Source organism: Phaethon lepturus, unplaced genomic scaffold, assembly GCF_000687285.1.
Source record: "Phaethon lepturus isolate BGI_N335 unplaced genomic scaffold, ASM68728v1 scaffold55715, whole genome shotgun sequence".
Classification (NCBI taxonomy): domain Eukaryota; kingdom Metazoa; phylum Chordata; class Aves; order Phaethontiformes; family Phaethontidae; genus Phaethon; species Phaethon lepturus.
Window position 1 is genome coordinate 4,715 of NW_010543751.1, and position 27,057 is coordinate 31,771.

A 27,057-nucleotide genomic window follows, 5' to 3' on the forward strand; every position below is an offset into this window, starting at 1 on the left:
TTTGGGGAAGGAGCAAGGAAAGAAGATTGTTGGATCAGGTTGGAATTTCTGCTTGTTAAAAGATAGCTCCATGGAGCAGTGTGTCAGGGAGAATTTAATGGTCATACAAATTCTTGTCATCCAAATGGATGACGCAAACTCAATGTAGTGGCGAGACATTTACTACAGAAGATCTTTTTGTAGCTTTAGGAAGCAAAATGCTAACTCTCTGTTTTTCCTTTTAGGCATTCTCCATCATAAATATCCTATTCAGAACTAAATCAAAATCTTCACTCTCTGGATCTCCTAAAGGTACAGGAAACTTACTTAAAACATTACAGTTTCTTACCTTTTATTTGCATCATATTAAAGAAACCACAAGTTGTGGTAAAACATGATTATCCACAGGAAGTGTCTGGTTTTTGTTTGATCCTCTGACTTCTATCTGCAACGCCTTTGAGAATTATAACACAAAAAAGCCCCAAGAGAACTCTTATCTGAAAATGCCACATTCTTTTTTTATATAGGAAGATTTTAATTTATTTTTGTCTGAGTGGACTGAGACTACCTTCATATCTTTGTGCATTTCTTTCCTTGCCTTTTGGCTACCTTAGCGACGTCTGAACTTTGCATTTTAATGTATTCAAAATTTCTGGGAATATTCCAGGCATTGATGCAGCGAAAGAAAATAAAAATCTAAAAACTGGAGTGGGGAATAGTGCTCTGTCATCTGAAAATCCATCTCTCTAAGTTTATTGTTGTCCATAGATCATTGAATTGTTTGATGGCAGCCATTACCATCATGAGGATAATATTCTAGCGCAACACTGTCTCAATAAAATTTAAAATACTAGTGCCTGAGTTAGTGAAAAGTAAGTGTGGAAGGGTGGGAAAGGAGCAACTTACGTGATTAGCTGCTGGCTAAGATGGTATGAGTAAAACATTTGTTCATTCACCTATCTTTCAATGTTTGTGAATGGTTTTAAGTTCTAGCAATGCCTCGAGTGTTGTATAGGGGTCAGTTATTTGCACTAGTATTTGTCTTGAAGAGTTTGAAGTAGCTGACCCCTGATTACGCGGAAAAATAACCTGAAATACTGGCATCCCTTTGCTTCTCTATCCACTGAAAAACGGCCTTTGTAAGTCGTTAGCTTCAGCTTTCTGGGTTATGGTGCTTTTTCTTGGATAGTTAGGATTTTGTAAACCTGTTATAGGATAGAGGGCATATTACTCTGCAAAAGCACCATAAACCCTTTTATAATCCCCAAATAACATATAATTAAATGTGCAGTGAGGGACAGTGAGTTCTTATACCCTAGTGAAATACTTCACACAAATCAACTACAGTATCGTAAACTTCACAGGTAGCTGAAAAAATACAAAGCAAGTTCCAGTTTGTTTTGTCAGACTGTTCTTTGAAGTTGCTTGTCAAAGTATGAGGTAAATGTTTTCCAAAAGAAAACATTATATATATTTGTATATATAAACTTACAAGGTATAATCTTATAAGTTACTACCTAGTGTCTAAAATAGTTAGAAATTTGTAAAGTGGTGTTTCACCGATTCACAAGATGTTTTTAATGGCTACTTTGCTTTGGTTCTGCCTGAATTCAATCTAATGAACTCTGAAATAGTTCTGAATTGGTGATAACTTACAGCATGTAGATTCAACTTTTGATCTGAATATATAAACATGTGAGATTGGTGTATTGGTGAAGGAGAGAGAAACATGATGATGGCATAGCAATATATGTAGAAATGATGTAGCAATTTATGTAGAAACAAGCATTATATTAATTTAGGTTGAAAATGATATGTTATTTGCAAAAGTTTTAATTTCATTGCAATTCAGTTCTCTCCCTGATAATAAATTTGTATTCAGCTGTGGTGAAAGAGTGACATGGCCAGGTACTCAGCTACTTGAATGTCTTGGGGATAAGTTGTGAACAGCAGTGTGTTCCACAGGTTTCAGATTTCTATTTCAAGTAAAGATGTAGCTTACTGATTCCTTAAAATTTCTTCTGGGTTAGGCATTGCAGCTTTTCCTTCCTTCACCTTTAGAAACAGTTACGGAAAGGAGCACTGACATGATCCTGTTGAGTGCATCTTTTCTTTCTTGCCAGATTAATGGCTTTAGAGGCCAGGTATTTGTATGGTAATTTTGGTCATCAAATTGTGACTACATTTGTAATTGCAAAACATTTTGCAAAGACGAGTGGGTAGTATTGTTACCATCTTACAGATGCATAAAGGGAGCTGTGCTTAAACTCTCAATGCTTGGTTTCTGGTGAGGTTGGAAGTCTTTTGGATTCCCAGAAGGTACATAAGGGCTGAACTCTTCCAGTTTGTTGAAAAGTTGGGGAAGGGTGTGTGGTGTGTGGTGAATTCCAGCGAGGTGTGCTTCAGACACCTTCCAAGGTCCTTACTAGTCCCTTCAGATGTGACTGAGCAGCCAGACTGCCAAAAAAGTTGGGCAATTGGTCCCTATGCTGAGAATAAGCAGGTTATGAGCTATGGACATGGGTTTTTTTTGTCTGGTTGTCAAATATGCACAGCTGAAGTCTATTCGAAATTGGATCGGTTTCCAAAACCTTATTGTTTCAAGCACTAGGATGTGACCTCCAGTCTCCACAGATTTTTGTGAATAATGGCTGAATTGTCTGTCCTGCGTATTATTGTAACCAGAGGTGTTTGAAGAAAAGCTTTTTCAGGCTGAACACTGATGGCTATAACTCTTGATGGAGAGTGAGCTGGGTAGACAGCAGTCTGAGGTGTACTGCTGTGAGGTTCTGTAGTACTCTGCCGTAAATATAGAAAGTGACCTAATAATATCCTGGTCAGGGACTTCCTTCTTGGGAAAAAAAATTACTAGGAATTGGTATACTGTTTTTCTCTGCATTGTATGACTAGAAAACCACTTTAATGTATGTGTTTTGGAGCTGAAATTCCATGTTCCCTGAAACCAGGTGATGGCAAATAAATGAAGGATAGTGCCTTGCTTTAAAAGCAAAAAGTAAAACTTGTAGGGAGAGTTTTATGAAAAGAATTTCTGACTTCCTTTCCAGCATAATCTGAAAGATACTGACTTCAAAATAAAAATTTTTGGTGTCATCTTCTCAAAATGTGTGGATTAGAAACTGTTTAACTTCAGTTACTTTGAAGGGCATTGCACTTCAGCAAGAAAGGAGAATTAGCTTTTTTTCATTGCACTGCAAGACTTTATACCAGGCAATTATTATTGTTGTATTATGTTTGAAAATTTTCAGTGTTTCTAGTGATGCCTCTGGGAACCTTAGTGATTATAAAATTATTACCCCGGAGTCTTATTCTACATACTTTTCATCTTTGTCTTACAACTTCTTGTAGTTCCTTTAGATAGACTTCCTAATACCGTTTTCACAGTTACAATGCACCCAAAGTATAACTTCTGCAAATTTAGTAGTCAAATAGAGGATGTGTTTTGAGTATAATCTACATATAGGTCTTCTGAACTAATTTAGCTCTCTAGTAAAAAAACCAAAATTATCCAACCAGTAGTATAAGCCTGATGTGTTTATGTTGTTTTTTCAAAGTAAAAATATTCCAGATGGTAGATTTGTTTGTATTTCTTGGTTGTTTCCCAGTAGCTTCTTTCCTCTTATTAAAAATAAGTAAGTCTTTGTATCCATAAATGTATTAACCTAGCTCCTCCTCTTAGGTTTGCTTTGTCAGTAACTAGCTAAAAACTTTACTCTGACTCATTGCTGCTTCTCTTACATTTGGAAGTCCATTCACAGGTTCAGAATTTGAAGCTTACAGAGCAGTAGTGGAGTTGTGTTGCTACTAATAGCTCCCTGGTGGTATCTGGAGCAGTGATTTCCCTTCTCCTTTTCATTTATAAACTATGAAAGAATAAACCTTTGCTCGCTGCCCTAATAAAATCTGTAGGTGACCAGTGTGTGTGTGCATATGTGTGCCTTTGTATGTTAAAATGTATTTACTTGGCTGGAAAGTTTATTTTTAATAAATAAATGGATATGTGGATCGTAAGCGGATATGGGCATTTGAGCTCTGGCAGCAATGATAGCCTTCAAACTGGCAACCTGTTAGTGTATATTTAGGTTTAACGGTCTAAGCATGAAGATAATGTTGCATCCATGTGTAAGAGAAATCTAATACTAATTTGTCGGTGGAGGAAAGACCTATCGCAATACCTCACATTGACTGGTGCAAGTTCATCACTTGGAGGTGTTTTTCTTAAATGAACGTAGATGCGTATGAGCACTTCCAACACTTGTTTACAGGGTTGCAAGGCCAAATAGCTCTAAATTCATGCTTGAACTGTGACTGAGACGCGTTCTGACTTAAATAGAAATAACCTTCAAAACGCACATAGCTTACAGAGTTTATGAACAAGACACCTTTGTTTTTCTCGGTCATAGCTACTTCGGCATTTTCTGCGGGACACCAGTTATGTTCCCCTCATAAATGGCTAGACATTCTTCTGGGTGATCCTGGGGGGAAAAATACATGATTATAATAAAGGATGCATGCTCTAAATAGTTGTTTTGTAAAGACTGCATTTATTGCTTGCCCTTCCAAGTTAAAAACTTTAACTTCAAATGGTAGAATGCATGAAATGTCATCTGTTCAGGAAATTTGCTCTTTGTTTAGTATATAAGCAGTGGCTATCAGTTTAAGTAATTGGATTTGCTTTGTAAGTGGATACAGTGATGGGGAAAACAGATGGATAGTTATCTTAAATGAACGAGCATAAATAAAGCTTCTATACTAGTTCTCTTTTATAAATGAAGGAACTGTGAAACCAAAGTGATAGGGCGTATAGATTGAAATATGCTGTTAAAATTTGATGCATAAGTGACTTGTTGCATACAAAATGGAAGCAGTGGATGTTTGATTGAACACTTTTTCCCCTTTTCCCCTTTTTACTGATGGAGAAGTAGTTTCAACAGATTGTTAGTTATAGAATGCTAAATATTTCGTCTAATTTTTTTTCATCTTTACATTTTAGGTCAGCAATTTGGCTTCATCACACTGACTTTGCCTGCATTCAAAGCTGTTTACCTACAGTAATTTGCTCTGGTTGGAAGTGAACATGTCTCAAGTTCAAATTCAGAATCCTTCTGCTGCCCTTGCAGGGACCCAAATATTGAATAAAAACCCATCTCTTTCACAGCCTTTGAGTATTCCTTCTACTACTAGTTCTTTGCCCTCTGAAAATGCAGGTAGACCTATCCAAAACTCTGCTTTGCCCTCTGCATCAGTTACATCCACAAATGCAGCTGCAGGTAAGGTTGAGTGTCTGTTAATGTGTATATATTCTTAGTGTTTATAGTTTGGCATGATACATTCTTCATGTCTTGCACCTACAAATACTTTAAAAGTAATATTTGTAAAATTAGAGTAGCTTGTAATGCTTTCTCCATATTGAATGAAACCCGAGACAGATAGAAACATACTTTTCCACAAAGTTCTAATAACTAGTTGAAACGTTTGTAGTAGTAAAGAATATTTAAAATTGTATAACATTGAATTTTTAAAATGCTGATATCCATCTTTTCTGCAAGTAGCTTGTTTTAAATATAAAAAATGTGGTGTTTGAAATAGTTTGTTTAGATCTATTATCTTTAGTTCTTTTATGTCCAGTTTAATGATAAATATATTGTGCTAATAAAATATAATAGAGCGAATAAAAGGCTATAAATAAAAAATAGATAATAGAGAAAAACAGGAGAAGTAAAAATAAATTAGCTGGCTTTTTGAAAATATTCAAAGCAGGTGATCATAATGAATACTTAGCAGATTTGCTTCTTGAAATGTATTACATAAGATGCAAGCTAAATGCGGGAGTCCCCTACCTTCATACTTTTGGCTTGCATTAAAACATTAAATTTAATGATGCTGTCTTCTAGGCATGCACATTGCTTGGAAATCCCAAAGTTCAGTAGTGTTGCTAGTTCAGCTAATGAGCAGAGCTGTCTATCCCAGCAAATCTCTTCTGAGAACTGGTGTATTGCAGACAACTAAATGCTAAGCCAAATTTTTTTTTTTTATTAAGAATTGTAGTAGAGTTCATAGCTACCTGTTCATTTATCTGATTTTATGTGATCTTTCAGCTCCTTCAAACATGGCAAACCCCAAAGAGAAAACCCCAATGTGTCTTGTGAATGAGTTAGCCCGTTTCAACAAGATTCAGCCTGAGTATAAGCTTTTGAGTGAGCAAGGTCCAGCTCATTCTAAGGTAAATACTCATATAAGTTTCTCATTGCTGTTTTTCATGCTCTTTCACTTTCGTAAGTGTAAAGGCAAAGTATATGCTTTTGGTGCAAGACAATACAGAATAATAGAGAGGAATGGGAAACTCACCAAAGTACCGAGGGTAGGGAAACATGAAGCTGCTACATCTGTACTACAAAGTTAGTTTCCTGAAGTACATAAAGGTTGAATTTACCTGTTACCTAAAACTACTTGCTTTTTTTGAAGAGCTATTTATGTTAGCACCACTATGAGATGCTTGGCTTTCACTTTCATTTAATAAAGCAAGGTTTGTCCCTTGCACTTGTTGATAAAATTTTTTGTATTAAATATGGTTGGTCTTTAAACAATCACTTTCTTGTATGATGTTAAGCTTTTGTTCTATATTTTGCCTGTTCTGCAAATTTTCTATGTTCTTCCTGTGGTGCATTTTAATATTTTGAGATTAAGCCCACCAGTTCTAAAAGATGAAAATACTTTCTTAGTCCAAATTATCCCATGAGATGCAGGAAGATTTATGACAATTATCTTTCTTTAGGAGCAATGCTACATAAGGAATTGTAGTGCTTTTGTGTCTATGTAGTTGGCAAGTTGACAAATCTATATTTGTTCATATGCCCGGAATAAGTTCTACTACTTTTAAGAGTTATTCTCTCTTGTGCACATCATAACCGAATGTTGCTTTGCTGTTGCTCCATTTTAGCTGTAAATAAAATGAACCTTTCTATCCTAATTGCCCAGTATTTGCAAAACAAGGATCTTGGTACATCTTCTTTAATACCTGAAGTACAGTGTGATTGAACAGCACTGAACATTCATCTGTTCTGGAACAGTTACTTTAGCGAAAGAATCTTTTGTTCTTCACAGTGGGAATACAAGAATGCCTAGGGCAGAGCAGCATGTGGGGTGCATGCCATATCAAGGCATATCTTTTACAACGTGTCAAAATCTCCATAATATACAACTCCTTTGGTGTTCTGTTAGTATGCAGAGAGAGAGTTTTTCAGGAGTACAGCAATTATACAAGCAGTTTGTGTTACTTCAAAGAACACTGAAGAAGGGAGTTTTAGCATTATTGAACTTTTTAATGCTCAGTGAAGATCTCTATTGTATGAGAACCGAGGAAGGAAAATCAGCCTGGGATCTGTCTGTTTAATCTGACATCATCTCCTTAAGGTGTTTCCTGGAACAGTGTTTGTAATATGTTAGATGAATTGCCTTGGAACTGAATAATATTTAGAACTAAAATCTTTTGTTCAAAATATGTGTAATGGCAGCCGCAATGTGCAAAGGAGGCAAGGTTTGCATTTACAAAAAGTATTGGAATAACATTCAGAGCATCTGTTCATTTGTGTTTTCATTCTGATTGAAATTAAACTTCATTTAATTACCAGGGAGACCTTGGCTTGCTGTTGTCTGATTAATTTGTGAAAATTTAGGGCAATATATACCCTTCCTTATCCCACATATTTAAGAAGTGCCACAGACCTTTGCTCAATAATCAAATAGGCTTGTGCTCACCTGTGGGCATGTAGGAGCTTTTACGGTGCCATGTGAATTTACCTTTCTTTAAACTGCTGAAAAAATATAATTAAAAAGTCCGCACAGTATTAAAGCAAGAATTGAGTTATGTGGAATAAAGAAGTCTGAATTTCAAGGCTGCTGTTCAGTAATGTTGGCAGATCAGCTATCCATGTAGCTGTCACCTCTATACACATTGTGTCTTTTGTTTTTTAACCTCTATGATCTCATGCAGTATGCAGGATAGTCGCTAGCTACAATTATTGTGAAATTCTTGGTTCAGTAATCAGGGAAATCCTATCCATGGCCAATGTGTTGAAAATCTGGAGATGACGTGGTAGTTGAGGAAAGCTTTGATTACCGTATTCTCAACTTTTGCATCACTGAAAGAGTCATTTTTTTTGTGTAAGAGGATCTAATAAATGCTGCTGAAGCAGCTCGTAATAAAATTAATGTTTTTTATTTTTGAGGTGTTTACAGTGCAACTGACTCTTGGGGACCAACACTGGGAAGCTGAAGGAACTAGTATTAAAAAAGCTCAACATGCGGCAGCTGCCAAAGCTTTGGAAGGGACAAAGTTCCCTAAGCCTACGGCTCGTCCATCTCGTAGTGAAGGCAAGAATCCAGGTATATGCCACAACACACACATTAAAAAAATATATATATAGAATACACCTTTCTGGTCATGGTATGTATTTTAAAGTTGCATAAGGATGCATAAAAACAGTGATTCTGCATATTTAACAATAGCAATTGTCAGGTTTTGTGGGAACATCATCTTGATTTAATCTTTGATTGTTGTAGGTGACATGGTAAAACTTAATTAAACAAACAAACAAAAAACAAACCAAAAAAACAAACCCCCAAACCCAAAACTGTTAAATTTGTCTTGAGGGATTGGATCACAACTTCGGAATTTGCATCATTTCTACTTCTTTAAAGAGAAATAGATTTGTATAAAAGCACTTAAGGTATAGTTCGCTATGTTTAGGGAACTTCTACTAAGATGGCTTTTAAGAAATGCTTAAAATGTAAAATTAAGTATGAACTAGCTTCACATCTCAGCTGCACGTGTGATTGTTTTGCATTTACTCTTAGTCCCTTGAATTCAAGGCTATCAGGATAGCATTAGTATGTTTGGCAAAGGTTAAAACTTACCTTTTTTTTGCCAGTTGTATTCTGACATTGCCTAAATTCTTTCTTTAGAAACGCTTTGTACAGTCAACGGTGAAAATATTAGAAGCCAGCAATTACTTATTTTGTCTGTGAATCTGTTTCATAATTTCATTTTCTTTTGACAATTGCCTTATAACAAAACACTGTTGTACTGGACTACACACTGATTTTTGAGTCAGTGAGGCCTGTGATTGAAAAAATACCGTTTACGTGACAGGGAGTCAATTCTTCATCTGTACGATACCTGCATTGAGAGAAATGTTTATAGCCCTCAGTAGCAGTATACCTTCCTTTTGCAAGGACCAGTTGCAATTTGAAAGTGAAGAGTAATAAAAACCCTTCCTTAGGTCATTGAGTACAAAGAGAAGCATTTGATCATTCGTTCTCAGTAAACAACAGACACAGAAGGTATGTAGCATGTCTGTTAAGATGATTTAAAAGCATTTTTTGGGGAAGAGAAATTTCTGTTCTGTGGACCACATTGTTAGATATGCTGTAAAAATAAATAGGTAGCTTCACAAGTTTAAAGCAAAATGGAAAAAAAAAAAAGCAGCCAGTAAATTCACTTTTTTGTAACAGAATTTGTCACAACTGTACTAGGCTGCTAATTTAATATGCATCATATTAATAAAATATTTATTTTCTTTGGGTTCGTTAGCATTGCTTTTCAGAATTCATTCATTTAAGATACTGCATATGGCAAAACTTGAGCTCATTTTTCCCCTGCTTTGAGACGACATAAGAGTTTAGATTGTTTTAGTTCCTTGTGACAGTTGGACAACCCTCTTTATATTCCTTTTTATTTAGACAGTGTAACCCCCACAGTGGAGTTAAATGCACTTTGCATGAAGTTGGGAAAGAAACCTATGTACAAACCTATCGATCCTTATACAGGGATGAGATCCACTTACAACTATACTATGAGAGGTGGTACTTATCCTCCACGGTATGTATTGTTTAATTTTTTGGTCTTGCACTCTTGTATCTTTGAACTTCCACTCTTATCATCATGATGCTATCTTCTGAAAATTAGATAAAAATACAGTGTCCCTTAAAGGGATATTCAGCTTGAAGTGTAGCCAGCTATAAGGCAAAAGGTTTTGATAAGTGCACCTCATCAATACTTGTAATTTTTCTTATTTAAGAGGTTTTTTTCTTTGTGGGGGAGGGGAAGGGAAGGCAAAAGGGAACTGAACCAAATCATGAAGTGTTTTTGAGGGCATTTGGATATATCCAGCTTCACGAAATGAATAACTAAATATTTCCTTCATTTCCTTACTGTGTAAAAGCAAAAGTGAAGAAAAGTTTGATGCTTTTTCTAAAGCTATTTAAATTAAAGCTTTGTTTCGAAGAATTTTATATGGGCATAAGAATTAAGAATTCAATACTTACTGGACTGCTAAGTCTATAAAAGCATAGTTTTGTGCTCTTTCTGTGTTCTAGTTGGTTAGAAATGTTCATATTGTAAAACAAGAGATGTTGATACTCTCTTTCAAAGGTCTCTCCCTAAAATCTTTCAGACTTTAAATCAAAATTTGGCTTTGTAATAGCCGCTCGGCACCAGCACTTCAGTGCTGGGTCGTGGTTACTGATGTCCAAGAGATTGATCCAGGTATGATTTCTGTTTCTACTTACTTTGTTGGCCAAACTATTTGCTTATATAAATCTCTCTTTGCAGGTACTTTTACCCATTTCCTGTTGGGCCCTTACTTTATCAAGTTGAGCTTTCAATTGGAGGGCAGCAGTTTCATGGGAAAGGAAGAACAAGACAAGCTGCTAAGCATGATGCAGCTGCTAAAGCACTGAAAGTTCTGCAGAATGAGCCCTTGCCTGAGAAACCAGAGGTGGGAATTAATCTTAGTGTTGTAAGCATAAATTGCTAAGATAAACTGAGATATTGTTGTAGATTTTTTCCTTATTGAGAGGAAGATGACAGTTGTGGCATTTAATTCTGTGTAGTAGTGTTGGCCTGCTTGTGTCAATAGAAACACTTGGATTTAAAACCATAAATTTCTGTGGAACTAGAGTTTTCCCAAATGAAGTTATTAATTCTTTTGCTGTCATATTTTTCCACAGCAATGCTATAGACCTCTGTCAGATATGATCACTGGAAGCATAGATAGGAACTAATATCTTAACAGGTACAGATCATATGCAAACTTCTGAAGAAGCGTGTAAATGGGGTGCTTGCATTCCAGTATGGGAAACATAGAAATCAGATGTGGGTTTGCTTCCTGGGCAAAATTCCTACATTATTTTGGAAAGAACCATGAAGTTGTAGAAGAGCAGGAAGTTCATGGAAGTAGTAAACTCATACACACATTTTGATATGAATATAAGAAGAAAATTGTTATCCCTCTGTGTATTTATGCCTGTCCAGCACTTGCCATTCCAAGACCCTGTTACTGTTTTTTTTCATGCTTATTTGTTAAGTTGCTTTAGACAGAAGGTCTCATTGTGTGCACACGAGTTAGTTACAGCTTCTGAGGCTGGTTGACTGCATGCACCCTCTCTGTATGTGTTGGCTGACTGCTTTGGCTGAAGACTTAATACAAAGAGTGTATTTAGTCTTTCCTTTATATGGGCTCATTATACGTGTGTGAGTTATGAGGGCTTGATGTTAGAACTAAGAGCAAGAGATCTATTGATGTACTCTGTGCTGCCATGTTAAATGTTACATGTTAAAACTTCCAGATGTATTTGTGGGAGAGAGCATTGCTCAGATAATTAGGCAAAAACACTGGATCTGATGGTTCAGTGAAGAAGCCTAGTTGGCACTGATGGTAGTGGTTCAGGTAACAGAAAGTTCTCCTGGAGGAATGTAGATTATTGAATGATGGAGGCTACTAAGAGTCAAGGGATTACAAATGCTATTGGGGAGAAGAGAGCGATGGTGGGAAGCTGAAAGAGTAGGGATGAGTTCTGCACTGAAATCTAGAACTGGTGATAGGCAGAGCATGGTTAGGGACAAACTAGAGGTGTTCACGCAGGAGAGGTCAAGCCTGAGGGGGATGTTACCCTTCAGTGCAGGGGAACCCCAAATTCCTCAGTGCTGTCGTTCTGTGTCAGTGATGCATAATATCCTCTTCTTCACACTCACCCTCGTAAAAGATAACCTGCTGTCATCAGCCATTTTTCCACCTCGGGTAGCAAAGTTCTATGTACTGGACCCAAGGAGTCCAACTTTGCAGAAAATAACAGGATCGCATAAAACTGAATTCTTTTCACTTTTTTAGAAATGTTTCTGTACAAGTGACTTTCTGAATATTTGTAGAGTTGTGTTTGAAGTTGAGTAATGTGAGGTCTTCAGAACAAACACTAGTCTTTACGTGAGCACATATCCTTTTTTATAGGATGCTTCATTCAGTGTAAGGGGTATAAATCGAGAGGTAAAGGAAGTAAACCTACAGAGCCTGTCCTTTCTTTTTTTTTTTTTTTTTAAGGACATGATAAGGCAAATACTATTGTGAATGATGCAAGAGATTGCAAGAAGGGAGAATTATTTTATGAATAAACCAGTTGCAAGCTTGCTGGGAGGTGAATGCTGTCTTGACCCTGCTATACATATGCTGGGCAAGTCATTTAAACTTTCATGGGAAACAAGCATTTGTCATTTTATTTTTCTATTTGTTTGACTCGTCTACAAAATGAACAGTAAGAAATGCAGCTATACTTAAGGAGAGCAATCCTTTCAACAGAGACTACTCTTTTATGATAAGTACTTGGATAAATAGGATATTAATTTAAAGTTTGGTACTTAAATGCTAAGTTCATTAATATTTGTGACTTTGAAATATTGCAGTTTTAGGAATGAGGGAATTGCTGTTTGTGTAACAGCGTTATGCACTAGACAAGATGAAGATAAAATAAAGAAGATTCTACCATTAAGTGAGCACTGTTCATTCTTGCATTCAGCGAGGCAAGGTCCTTAAAGGATACGGTAGTGTAAGATCGTAAGAGATGCGATTTTAATGCGTGTCTGTACAATGGAGGCAAATTTAGATTTCACGAGCAGACAGAATCCCGATACTTCCTACCTGTCATTTGATGTTGCCAGTAATTTTCCTGTTAAATGTAGTTAGTTTGGTGTATCCCATTTGTGTGTGTGTGTATAAACAGAATATGCTTAAGCTTGAACTCTTGTATTTTCGCAGAAGAGGGTACTTCTGTAATTTTTTAAAATTTTATTTTACAAATGTTTGTATTGACAGGATTTTACGTATGTATTTTTAAATTAGAAAATATTCATTGCTTCAGAAGAAATCATTTAATAAAATTATTAAAATCATTTAATAAAATGATTAGACTTTAAGGATAAGAATGTCCGTTTCCCACACCTTCTCAGACTGCACATCTAGAAACAAGCGTCAGGAAAAAAAAATAATAATACTAGCTCTCAACTGGACAAAGCCCTGCCTGAACAACCCAATTTAATTTTAAAGCCTGCTCTGCTTTGAGTGGGAGGCTGTAGTAGAAGACCTCCAAAGGACCCTTCCAACCTCAACTAGTCTGACCAGACTTAAGACACTGACAAAGTTGCAGTATGGGGTTACTTTGCATATTCAAAGACAGACATGATGAAGCATCGATGTAAAGCTTAGAAAACATAGAAAGCTATGCTTTCTGGCACAATTCTTAGACAGAAATTCTAACTTTTGCCTGAGAATGTTAAAAACAGAATTGCTTCTATGTTTTTTGCCAACTTACTTGGTAAATATCAGCTGCTCTTTATACCTTTAACATGGAAGAAAATAATCAGATTGATAGCTATGTTGAAATCAATGTAGCTCTAATCAGCAACTCCACTGGTTTTCATAATTTGCTTATAAGCAGTCTCTGAGGAAGTGCATGTTGAAAAAGTTCCTAGAAAAGGGCGAATCCCTCTTAAAGGAGTATATTACTTTTGCAATTTGCTTGGGAGTTTTTTAATCTGTCACTTTTATTTCCTTTTATGACTTTTTTTCACTTGTTAGAGAAGGATTTGAACAATTTGATGTGAGCTAAGAGTGGTAAACGCTTATATTCGTGGTCTCATTCTGATTTAGAGGCATAGATTCCTTAGAGGGTTGAGTTATGCGCACACGCAAATCTGCTTTAAAAGCAGACTTTATAAATCATCTGCCTTGAAGTATGCACAGAAAGAGGAAGAGGGAGAGCATGTGTTTATGATTATTTTTTATTTATAAAATAAACTGATCCAGAACTCAAGTAGAGGTGGTATAATTGGTAAAATAGCTATGGTCTGCTAATTGTTATTTTGCTATTAATTTACTCTTTTTAGATAAAGGTATTGAAGAAAAGTACTTGTGTTTTACACCATATGAACAGACTTGGAGTATGTCAAGAATATACACCATAATATAGCAAATAGTTCCATGCTATTTATTTGAAAGGATATTAAATGGGAAAAATCTAATCCAATAAAGAGAAGTCCTGGTCACCTTTGCAAGGAAGAATGTCGGAATTTGAAAAACTAAAATATATCTGAAATTACAAGGCCAGGAAAAATATTTGTAATAAAAGTGATTGTGCTAATGTTTTGATAGTAAGGGTAATGACGGATCATTCCTAGAGATGCTGGTAGTAAACTTGCTGTAACACCTAGACTGTAATAAAATAAGACCTTAGTAGTTCAAATATTTTTTCTGGGTATATGATGCTATTGCTTTTGAACTTACCAATTGCGTTTGAAATAGGTTTTAGAATATGATGATCAAGACTTTTGACTCCTGTATTCAATCTTGGTTTTGCCAATTTTTACCTGCGTTGTGCCTTCTGCTGAGGTATAGTATGGTTCCTCTAGTGTAGGTGTTGCCTCTACGTTTCTCATGCAGTCTAATGCACAGTGCATCTACCTTGCCCCTGTGGGAGTGGTGCCATCGTGTGGTTTCAGTTTTTGCAAACCTGAAGATTGCTCTATGTACACCTCCATGTAGAGGTTGGAGACTGGACGTAGTAGTGGGATCAGAAATATATCAGATGTTACTGTAACAGGCTGTTGGCCTAGATGTGTTCTTCTGAAATGTTTGCAACTTGAACCTGAAATACAAGGCCAACCCATAAGAACAGTGTGAAATCTGATGGGACAGTGGGAGGAATCAAAACCACAGATTAATTTTACTAGTATTTTTTTCTGAGAAGGGAAGAGGCTGTTTTAAGTGGTGGAAAAAAATTTCCTTCATGTTTTAATCTAACTTGTTAGTAACAGACATTGGGGATGCTTGCTGCCATCAAAACTAGTTTTAATCGACGAGAGCTCTCTAGCATATTTCTGCTGCCCCAATAAAATATTTAAATCATTTTTGTTACCTGGTTGCATAACTAGTATTGTGGTGTAGCATGATATAATTGGTGAAATTGTTGCTGTTCATCTTTATCATAATCTTTCCAATATCAGTGCTGGACACTTAGTCTTAAAAATCTCTCTGTTGCTGTTACCATGCCTCTTAGTTCATGTTGATCCCAACATCAGTGAGGACATTTTTGGAATCACAATCAAAATTTTACCTGGAGATACGTAGAAGTGCCTGTAGGTAAGCTTCACCTGGCACTGCTGTCCCCCTAGCAGGTGTAAGTTCTGAGAGATGTACACCATTCAATTTAAGGCAAGTTCCTGATAGTATGTTCTTCAGACGAGGAAAAAAATCTGTAGATGAAGCACTTGCAAAGGAGCATGTTAAAAGAGAGGACTATGCCAGGGTCTAAGTAGCCGTCCTTTATTCACATTGGTCCCATTCTCAGAATCTTTATTTTTCCTGCCCTTTCTCTTACCTGATACTGTCTTAGTGCTTTTGGTACAAATGTCCAATCAGTATATGAAAATTGTATTTCATAAAGGTACTTCCATTTGGGAATCAGCTCATTTAACACTTCAGTTTGTTTTTCTATAAATAGATTTTTAAACCTATTGGCCCTTATTCTTTCCTGTAACGAGCACATGAAAATATGAAGGTTTGCTAGCTTTTACACATACACCTTAAATGGGCTTCTTAAGTTTCAGTTCTGTAGTATGTGTGCTGCATTTCTACACATTCACGTAAAATGGCAGTAAAGGTTAGACTACTATAAATTTTGAGAGTTCAGTAAACTGGTTGGATGGATAAAATTCAATTTAATAGAATCTTTATTTTAAATAGAGTATGCTTCTTTTAGGTTAACGGAAAAGAACCAGATGATGAAAATCTCAATAAATCTGAAATAAGCCAAGTTTTTGAGATTGCACTTAAAAGGAACTTGCCTGTGAATTTTGAGGTATGTTTATTTTAAAAGCTCTAGATCTGTCTTTATTAGAATATTAAGGGTACACATTAAGTTGAGTCTCTTCTAGATAACCCAAACAACTGACTTTTAACATGTCTTGTTAGTTGTGAATACACTTTTACCTGTGACAGTCACCCTGATTGTCTCTGAGTTTATCTCGTAAAGTGAAGAAAAAAGAAAAATCCCCCTGTTCACAAATTCATGCACTAAAATCATTACGTGAGTGAACAGCTACGCTGTGGTTGTCTGTGCAATCTTTTTTCCAAGCTTTTTGAAAAATCAGTATTATAGTGACGAAACAAAACACAACCCCTCATTAATGGTTAGAACATTGAAGTGCAGAGTTGAGGCAAGAGTATAGCTCACTCTGAAAGACATTTATGGAAGTATTTGCTTAATTAAGCACTGATGTGGACTACCCCGCAAGTTGCAGAATCTGACAAATAGGTTTCTTTTCTTGCCATGAGGTGACCTCATGTGCATCTTACTTTCCTTTCCCTTTGGCCTGGCTGCTTGCTGCCTCTTTGCCCCTCCTTGATCATTTTAGTTATCTTAAATCAATAGCTTCCATAGGAGCATCTCTGTTTCACTAAAATGTTAATTTATCATGCTGCTTTCGTGAGCTGGCAGAGTAACATTTAAGTCAACTATCTGAATTATTAGAGTAAGAAAATGCAATTGTGTGTAACTAAATTTCACTGCTCTGTGAAACTTTACATGAAGCTTTCAATTATTGCAGATTAGCTTGAGCATCACTGGTAAAAATACACTGTCACAGAAAGCCAGTTGTGGGTGGAAGTTCTTAATTCATTCTTATTTTTTGACTTTATGGATATTTTTGAAGTATGATATGTTATGAATGGAGTTAAAAGACTAAATCTGTAGTAGGCAGCTATCTCTTAGATGTCTCCAGAATTCTTGATTTCTCAACTAAAATGTTGGATCCTAAAGAATTGCTTTCTCTGTAATGTTCTATTACCATAACATGATGTATTTAATGAGGTGATGTTACCTGTGTGGAAGTACAGACTGATGAAATAGAACAGTCATATTTTAGTATCGAAAGAGTAAATCAGTAAATTAAATCAGACGCGTTAATGACTTAGTGTAAATACTGTTTACTGCTTGCTGCATCTGATCTTTTTAAAGTGTATGTTTATTTGGGTGGGGTTATGTTATTAGAGTGGGTATGATTTACATCTCTGCTTTCTGGATTGTATGAGAATCAAATCTCTTTATCCATAGTTCTTGAGAAGTTTGCTATAAACAATCTGCCCTACCATTTTTAATAAGTGTTTATCACGCTTTCACTCAGTTTTTCCCTCTGAAACAGGTGACCAAGGAAAGTGGTCCTCCCCATATGAAGAGCTTTGTAACCAAGGTGTCAGTTGGAGAATTCATGGGTGAAGGTGAAGGAAAGAGTAAGAAGATTTCAAAGAAAAATGCTGCAATAGCAGTCCTAGAAGAACTGAAGAAATTGCCACCCCTTCCTACTGTTGAGAAAATGAAGCCACGAATCAAAAAGAAAACAAAATCAATAGTGAAGGTAAGAGAAGAACAGATTGGAAATCTGACCGTTACAAGTAATCATCAGATGAGAGCTCTTTCTGACTTAATTATAAACACCCTTCAACTGTTCAACGTTTATCAGCAGTCTGGCACTACAAAGGAAATGATATTTTGCTCCCACTCTAAATGGGGTTCTGACACCACTTTTAGAACAGTTATCAGTAAATTCAGGATGAAAGAGAAACATTACAAAAGAATGAGTGGCACATAAAAATAAAGCTCTGACTCTCAAGCCTTAGACTTTACAGCTTTGGGTTTAGCATGATTTTGCTTGTGCAAATTCTCCTGCAAGCCTGTTCCTCCTAGTATAGCAGGATTAGAACTTGTAAAACTATTACGAGTGGTAGGTTATATGTGGTAAGCTGTGACAGCAGAGCCAAATAGATTGAGCGTTTCTCTTTGGCTGTGACAGTGTTTCATTAAGCAACTTTTATTTCAAGTGTTTTTCAATTCTAGAGATGAATTAATTCAGTGGCACGCTGCATTTTGTCTATTAAAAGAAATACTCACAAATTTTGGCTTATTTCCTAAACATTGTTCTACATAGCTGCAGACAAGTCCAGAATATGGTCAAGGAATGAATCCCATTAGCAGACTTGCCCAGATACAGCAGGCCAAGAAAGAGAAGGAACCAGAGTACATGCTCATCACAGAACGTGGTCTTCCAAGGCGCAGGGAGTTTGTTATGCAGGTTTGTATGTTAATTTGAGAAATCTAGTTGCATAGCTGTGATGTCTGTCTTGTTTTTTTGGCTTATGGTAATCTGGTTGACATGATGATATACAAAGTTAATGGGATTACAGCCAAATTTCCATGAAATCTATTGAGACAATATCTAGTGGGCTACATTCAAGGAAGATAAAGGTTCAAGAAAAGTGATCTGAATCAGGTTTAAAAAAAAAATTGCATAGGGCACCGGAAGTCTATGTTGTAACTGTATAATGTTTTAATTAACAGGAATATTAATATTCTGTTAAGAGATACTGAGCTGCTTATGTTTTGTAATGTAGGGTTTATTAACACAAATCTGGGTATCCTTCATTTCCCCATTCCCTGAGTGTGTGTTGCTTTAGACTGCAGCACTTTCTCTACTCTGCATTGCAAATCCCAATAGCATAGTAGTATGTTTCATACTGAGTATCTACTAGCTTCTAATAATTAAGCGTATTCTCCAGACCTTTCTCCTGTCCTGGCCAAGACAGGAAAGTTAGTTGCTTTCTTTCCATTACACTAGTAAATCTGCTAAACCTGTAATTTCAGCTTGGAAAATTTGTATCTGCTGAGATACCAGTTTTGAGCATTTAGGCTGTTGCCAAGGTGAGATGGTCAAATACAGTCTTTGTGTGACTTCTGTTGGGGTTTTTTGTGCTTGGAGGCCAATGATCATTGATAATAAATGACAACTTGGTTAGAATAATGATCACTTTAACTATTTTGTGATTCATGGCATGCTTGAGAGACAGATCACTAATAAGTGAATCCTTACACTACTGTTTAAGAATTGATTTGTTTTTTCTTCCTCTTTTGTCCAGGTGAAAGTTGGTGTACACACAGCTGAAGGAATGGGCACGAACAAAAAAGTTGCTAAACGCAATGCAGCTGAAAATATGTTGGAACTTTTAGGTTTCAAAGTCCCTCAACCTCAACCTCCAAAGCCAGCACTAAAGACAGAAGAGAAGGTAAGAGTCTTTAAGAATCAACCGTTGCTTAATACTACAGCGAAAGTTGAGTTGAAACAATAGCAACTTTGCAAGGCAGTAACAGTATAGTAGTTCATGCTTTCTGTCCTAGCCAGGAAGCAGTTGTATTGAGGTGGCTGTTCTCTAAAAATAGTGCATTTTGGATACATTAAGGGTTAAATTTTGCAAGTAAATCAAAGTCTCATCAGAAGGCCAAATGAATTTATTTCATTTTTATAGAATGGCTCAGAATCTGTGATAATTGACATATAGGTCTTAGAAACTTGCAGGCATGTAGGTTATAGGACTTCATGGTAGCAATAGTTTTACACAGCCTTATCACCAACTGCAGTCGAAAGTTTGTTACAAGTCTTTTTCTTTGGTGGGTCCCTTAACAGGGAAAGAGCCCTGGTGTTTCTGGAAAGCCCTTTTCTTTCTGGAAAGAAATTCTCCTGGTGATTCAGCAGATGTTACCAGGGAGTTAAAATAGCAAGTCTGGTTTTAGTTTTCTCCTTTTCATGTGTATGTTCATTTGTGCCCAGTATGTTGTCCTCAGCAATACCAATAGCTAATGTTATTTTAACTGGCTTTATTATGGTATCTAGTTCTCAATATCTGTGTTCTTAATATAACTTCACTGGTGTGTTCACAGCTTCAGCCATTCAGTGAAAAAGAATCACTAAACTTGTCTCTTATTGGTAGCTCTGTAATAATTGATGTATTTGGAAAACAAATTTTTCAGTAAAATTTTGACTAGTCAGATGACCTACATCTTGAAAACTTTAAAACTTGGGGGGAAGGGGGGGGAGTTTTAAAGGCATATTGTGTGTTTGGCTTTTTTCTTTTTATTTTTAAGACACCAGTGAAGAAACCAGGTGATGGAAGAAAAGTAACCTTCTTTGAGCCGGGCTCTGAAGAGACTTCAACTAGTAAGTAACCTTACTGAAAGAAGCATGGCCATGTTGGCAAGTGTGTGTGTGTATGTGAGGTACATTTCTCAGCCCCTTCAGTAGTGTCATTTAACACACTACTGAGCAGAGGTGCGCAACTGCTGGCTTGCAAACTAAATCTACTCTTTGGGAAGGTTTTGTTCAAATCCCAAAGAGCTTCTTCCTCCCAGGTCATACAGTATTCAGCTAGCTTGGCCACCTGCTTGGGGAAGGGAGTAGATGGCTGAGCCAAAAGCACTCGTGAGCTAATGGGTCAGTCAAACAGTTAGTGGAGGTGTAGCTGCTGCTACCTGCAGTGTCTGGGCTTCTTACCTCCATCTGAGGGATCTTGGGACAGGCTTTAATCTGTGTTTAGGGCTTTCTAGGACAAGAATGAATGTTGGTTCTGATCCAGGGACCAGGCTCCTTCAACCAACAGCAGGAGTGAAGTGGGGGCAATTTCTGTGGGGGAAAAGGTAAGGGGAGGAGGAGACATCAGCCTCTGGCTCAGCAGAACATTTCTCAGGTATAGGGTCCAAATGAGGATGGGAGCAGATTCCCTGGGAAAAGGGTTGGGGTTTCTGCCACCTGGGAATAGCCGCCTAGATTTGGAAGAATGGTTGCAGGTTGTAAGACTGCCCCAGAAAGGCCACTCTAAGCATGAGGCAGAGTAGCAGTGGGAGGGTGATGCAAAATTTGTTGAAGCAGAGTTATCTGTGGTGTTTGGTGATATCACCTTACCGATCTTGAGGGAATAACTGCAGTATGGTCAATACTGTTCCTGGGATGAAGATGACACAGGGTGTCAGTACTAACTGAAATTGGTCTTCTGAAAGCAGAGTTGGAGATGGAAGGAATGGCCTTGTAGTACAGAACAACCTCCTCATCTGTGCTTGGTCTCTAATGACTGACAGCAAGGAACTGTGCCTGCATTTATTTCAGATAGCTGATGGTTACAGTGGTCAGATCCACAGACCACTGGCTGGAACAAAAAAAGAACTGACTAAACCTGGCCACCAAGTATACAGGCATTGGCTTTCTCTAATGTAAACTGTTGGGAGGAGTCATTATGGAAAGTTTGTCTATCACAACATATTTCTGTTCTGGGTAGTATGTTTCAGGTGCTTTATATGCTTAATTTTGTTGTTGAAATTGTAAATAGTTGGAATTGACTTGGACTTTAGTAACGTTTCACTGCATCCATATGATCTTAGGTAAACTTCCTGACTTCTTACTCAAATTTTGCCATCACTGCTTTCTTCCGTCTGCAAACTTTGGCTTTCATCCATAGACTTGAAAAAGCTCAGTCCTGCCGAACTCTATTTGTTTATTCTGCCATAATACTGACTCCTCTGTTTATTTCAGTGGCACAGTCTTCCCCAGCTTACTTGAGCACACCTCTGTAATTTACCTCTGCAGTTCTGTGTATGCGAGTTCCCCATAAAAAGCTGTTCTTATCCCTCTTAAATCTAACTTATGCCATAATGTCAATAAATTGCTATCAATTGTGGTTGGATATTTGCTGTAAATAGTCATTCTTGCTTCTTCATACTATGCTAACATCACATTTAACCTCACCTACCTGTTTATGTTTTCACAATATACATTTTAAACTTTGTGGACTATCTGTCACTGTCTTCACAATATCTAACAGTGGCTCTGGCCATTATTGCTCCTATAGTTTCAGAATTTTTTTATTTAATCATTTAAACTAAAAGATGTATCTAGAATGTGGTTGCAGCTGTGTGAGGTGTCTGTAAGCTTGACTAACCTCCCGGAGGTAAAGTAGCTCCTTTTGGCAGAAATAAGAGTTGCACTGAATCAGTTATTGAATAAGCAAACTCTGTCCTGATGCTGAATCTCTGACCCACCAAAGGTGAATCAAGCTCACTAAGTTTATTAGTGTTTCAAAAGTAATTTGAAACAACTTATTTTTTTCCAAAAGTGGGTTTTGATGCCTGTATATGCCTTCATGTGCCTGCAGAAGGCCTCATAGAAATAACTAGCATCTAGTATGTACCTCTCTCTTCTCAGGTAGTAAAGAAGATGAGTTTAGGATGCCTTATCTCAGCCATCAGCAGCTTCCTGCTGGAATTCTTCCCATGGTCCCTGAGGTTGCACAAGCTGTAGGAGCCAATCAAGGACACCACACCAAAGAGTTCAATAGGGCAGCCCCAAACCCTGCCAAGGCTACAGTAACAGCAATGATTGCTAGAGAGCTATTGTATGGTGGTACTTCTCCTACTGCTGAGACCATATTAAAGAATAACAACTCATCAGGCCACGTACCCCATGGACCACTTACTAGGCCCTCTGAGCAGCTGGACTACCTTTCCAACGTTCAAGGAATCCAGGTAAATGTTCAGCTTTGCAAGATTTCTTCCAAAGCTATCCAAACTGGTCCAACCTGTTGTTTGTTCTAAAGCTTTTTAGTTCTGCTTGTGACTGATGTATTCTGAGGCTGCTTGTTAAGCTGAAATTAATGTAAATGTTTTATTTTACCTATGAAATGTACTGAAATTTACAGCTTTTTAAATTTAGTTTTCAAATGTGCGTATCTGTACTGCATCTTCAGTCTTAATTCAGTGCTACTCTGACGTCTTGGAAGAACAAAATTGAAAGTGGCATTTTTTAAAAAGTGTCATGATGTAGGAACATAGTCTGAAGTTGAAGTTGGCTGATTTGAATTCAGGTTTTTTGAATAATCTTTCATACGTTAACATTTGCTTTAAGCTGTACATTTCTTGTGTTTGGTCCCTTTAATCAGAATTGCATGTAAGTTCCTATATTAGCATGTTAAAGGAGCTCAGTGGATTAAAAAGTATAATAGGGAAAATTTTAAATGCAGATAGCTGTGATCAGAATAAAGGTTCCAGCAACAACCATTATTAAGTAGCCACTTTTGTTCAGAAGGCTTGTAAAGCTCTTACAGTTACTAAAAAAAATTTCCAAGTGAGGTCAGACTTCAAAATAAATGGTTCTACTGGCTGACTGATTAAAAGTAAGGTTCAGCTTCATATATGATCAAATCATCTATAGCAACTGTGATAGATTTCCTGTACTTGGTTAACTGAAAAGAAGTAAATCCTCCTCTTTTCTTCAGGTTGAATATAAAGACTTTCCAAAAAATAACAAGAACGAGTTTGTATCTCTTATAAACTGTTCCTCTCAGCCACCACTGATCAGCCATGGAATTGGAAAGGACGTAGAATCTTGCCACGATATGGTATGATGAATATTGCTGAAATGCTTTCTCTTTGGCCTTCAGTGAACTAAGAGATGCAGCAGATAGACCAAGGTTTCATATTACTGCTGGATAGCAATGAATTAAATGCTGTAGAATTCCCTGGCTAATTTTTGTCTCATATTTCACAGGCTGCTGGAATAATTGATTAATAATATCAGAATCTAATCTAAATAACCTTTAAAATGCTTAATAGATGCTCACAATTTGGTCTACAAGAAACACATTTGCTTTATCTTGCTGTTATTTGCATGAGCATGTATTAAAGAAAATCTATGAAAAGGAACTTTTAAAACCTAAGAGCATATCGACTTATTTTCTGTAACAGACTGGGCTGATATTTCATTGGGAACTGTAATACTTGGGTTCATGTTACCAGACTTTCTGCTGGAACGGAATCCAAAATGGAAGAAATGCAATTCACCATTAGATAACAAGAGACACTCTAAATCTGTTAAGTTCCCTTTATAAGTAAGATCTTTCATTAACAGTAGCTGAAATACTTCTTTGTGAAAGAATGAGTCTTCTAGCCTGTAAACTGCAACGGACTTTGTCTATAAAAGACGTTACATATTGTTAGCAATATGTACACCGTCTGCTACAATTTGAAAAGAGTTTGTTGTTTTGGTATCCAGTGGTGACTTGAGTACTGACTGCAGACTAAAGTAATAGTATGCAATATGTAAATACCCTTAGGAAAACCTGATTTTACTCATTTTTATACTAAAAACTAATAGCTATAATTTGATACAAATTTCTTTGATTTTGTCACTGAATTTTGACATTTTCATACCCATTGTTACATGCCGCTGTAAAGAGCTCCTGTAAGACTAAGCACGCAAATCGGTGCGAAAGGGAAAAGGACAGCCAGTTTGGAGCTTGGATACTGCAGCTGGGCCCACATGAGAACCTTCCTCTGTTCAGATACTCAGCTTTCACTAATGCATGTGCCATAACGAATCAGGCATATTCTGAAAAGATGCACCTGAAACTGATCTGAATAAAGTTGAAAAAAATTTTAGTTCTCAAAGGAGGCGACTGACTTCTGCGTTCACCATGCCACATTGACTCTTTTAAACAGTCACACGTGCCCCGTCTGTGTTGTATTTTTGATTCTTGTGTAACTTGATTTCTTTTTCTCCAAAGGACTATTTGGTTCTGTGTATTTTAATGTCCTTTGTCTTAAGCTCTGTACAGTTTGAGCCATTACTAATTTAGTGTCTTTTTCCTTGATACTAATAGTGCTGATGAATTAATTTTCCCCCATTGCTAAAACAAATGCAATGTGAATCCCCTATCCACAGCACCATTCTATTGTTTCATGTAGCAAGATGAAATTCTACACCATTGCATTTTTTTACACCATAATTACGCGTCTTAAAAAATACATTGCGGTTATTAGAAACTTAGAAAATTTCTAAATTAAGTGAGTCCCGGTCCTGCTTTCACTAAATTAATGACATGGACTCGGGTTGAATTGCTGAACGCTCTCTGTTTTCTTCAGGCTGCATTGAATATTTTAAAGTTGCTGTCTGAGTTGGACCAACAAACCACAGAGATGCCAAGAACAGGAAATGGACCAATGTCTGTGTGAGTGTGACCCATTGACTTTCCCTTGCGTTAATGGAAACCTCTAACCCTATGATGCTCTATAAACAAAGAAGTTGTGGGGGGCTTTTTCTTTACCAGAAAAGTTAAAATGCCAAGGGCTGTTATCTTCTTCAGAAGGATAAGAGGGTAGGTTTTATGTTCAAGCTTGTAATTTTCATATCTTGAATGCAAATTACTAAGCAGGAGCAAGTGGATAAAATGTAATGGCTGTGATACAGAGCAATCTGACTGTGATCCCTCTGCTTAAACTATTTGTTTACATATATTTGTAAAGAGTGACTTTTCAGTGTGTTTAAGTGTTAACAGCTGCTCCACTCTTTCTAGAAATCTTCCATATGTAAAATGTAAACAATGTATAGGTTTCATAGCTTGCTTTCAGCAGAAGCATGGAGGGGTTGCAAATTACTCCCTTTGACAGGGCGGGGGGGCAAAGTTTAGCTTTTAGATAATAAGCTGTCAAAATGGTGCAATTAACAAAGTGCTAATTGATTAAAAATGGAGGTCAGTTATATGGAAACAAATTGTTTTATGCACCTCAATTCTGTTATGCACCTCAAATTCTTTGTATCCGATTCAGAAGCATCTTATTCCTGGAAATGGTGTTTTATCTACTAAGTAACAGGTGTTTTCTCATTTGTAGATGTGTGAAACAAGAAATGGAAAGTGACCCTCTTCTCAAACCGGCTAACTCAAACACTTTGGGACAAACACTGGACAGCACTGCCTAAAAAAGGCTTTTGACTGGACACAAACCTGAAAGCACCAGAGAAAATCAAATGCTTCCTATTAATGTAACCTAACTGTTTTAGAGTGCTACAGTCTTTACAACCTACTGTAGTGTCTAAATCATAACTGTTGCTTTTTCTTCAAACAGTGATAAATTTTTAGTTTCATTATGTTGTTTTGATTGAAATGACACTATAAATTTTTCATTTAAAAGTTTCTTAATTGTATCTAGAACAATAGCACAGTTTAGAAACTTTGTCTTCTGAGACTGACATGTTATCTGTGAACTAACTTGGGAAGATCATATCCATGTATGTGGTTATTTTGTTTTTATTGAAATAGCAAAGTTTCACTGGAAACAAATTGTGTGCCCACCATTTTAAGAAGTCCAATATTTTTGCAAACCTAGCTTAATTATCCAACGGTTGAATGAATTAAAACACTTTAGGAATTTTAAACTTTGATCATTTTTGGTTAATTTCTAGTTTTCTTGAGTGGGGGGTAGGGGAACTTGAATGCAACATGACTTTAAATGATCTCTGATCTATGTTTTAAGGATTGTGTGTATAGATGGCACACAGCTCACTACATTACAGGATATGATCTCAATGTAGTGCATATAAAACCGCAGATTGATTTTCCTTGAGTGCTTTATACTGTTTAATTACATCTCCATGTAGGGCTGAAAAAAATTACCTATGTTTATATATAAACTGTGTTGCTTTTGATGTTGTGTTATTGCGCACTGAACTGTGCGCAATAAAGTTTTTTGCATATGGTCCAGGTAAAGCACGATAGCCTTGCAAGTTAAGTACTGCTTCAGTTCATTGTTTACGCTGGAATTTTTTCTCCCCATGGAATGTAAGTAAAACGTAGTGTTTGTCACCAATAAATGGTAATACTAAATTTTTTTGGTTAATTTATTCTTGTATGCCACTACAGGGCCTGCTTTTTTATAGGATTTGTAATGCTTGTGATATAGTACGGGCAGTATTGTAAAGCTATGGAGTAACTGTACAATGGTTATCAATTACATATAAATACTATTTAGTAATGTGGAGGATGTGAAAACCTGGCAAGGTCAAGGAAATTCAAAAGTAACGTGGGT

General features: G+C 36.7%; 1 protein-coding gene across 5 annotated transcripts; it reads left to right on the forward strand.

Moving 5' to 3' along the window:
- Positions 1-222: 222 nt before the first annotated feature.
- STAU1 (staufen double-stranded RNA binding protein 1) lies at positions 223-26,855 on the forward strand. Of its 5 annotated transcripts, XM_010288421.1 has the most exons (16): positions 223-291; positions 4,991-5,267; positions 6,096-6,220; positions 8,226-8,382; positions 9,739-9,877; positions 10,610-10,775; positions 16,084-16,182; positions 17,507-17,737; positions 18,308-18,451; positions 19,293-19,439; positions 20,296-20,372; positions 22,407-22,722; positions 23,472-23,594; positions 25,117-25,202; positions 25,302-25,349; positions 25,864-26,855. In XM_010288421.1, the coding sequence occupies exons 2-16, from the start codon at positions 5,075-5,077 to the stop codon at positions 25,949-25,951; spliced, it is 2,139 nt and encodes a 712-aa protein (XP_010286723.1). In that variant the 5' UTR covers positions 223-291; positions 4,991-5,074; the 3' UTR covers positions 25,952-26,855. The 5 variants fall into 5 exon arrangements, with proteins under 5 accessions (XP_010286723.1, XP_010286724.1, XP_010286725.1 ...); XM_010288422.1 differs by lacking the exon at positions 223-291 and having other exon boundaries at positions 4,989-5,267; positions 17,525-17,737; XM_010288423.1 differs by lacking the exons at positions 223-291; positions 25,302-25,349 and having other exon boundaries at positions 4,989-5,267.
- Positions 26,856-27,057: the final 202 nt, after the last annotated feature.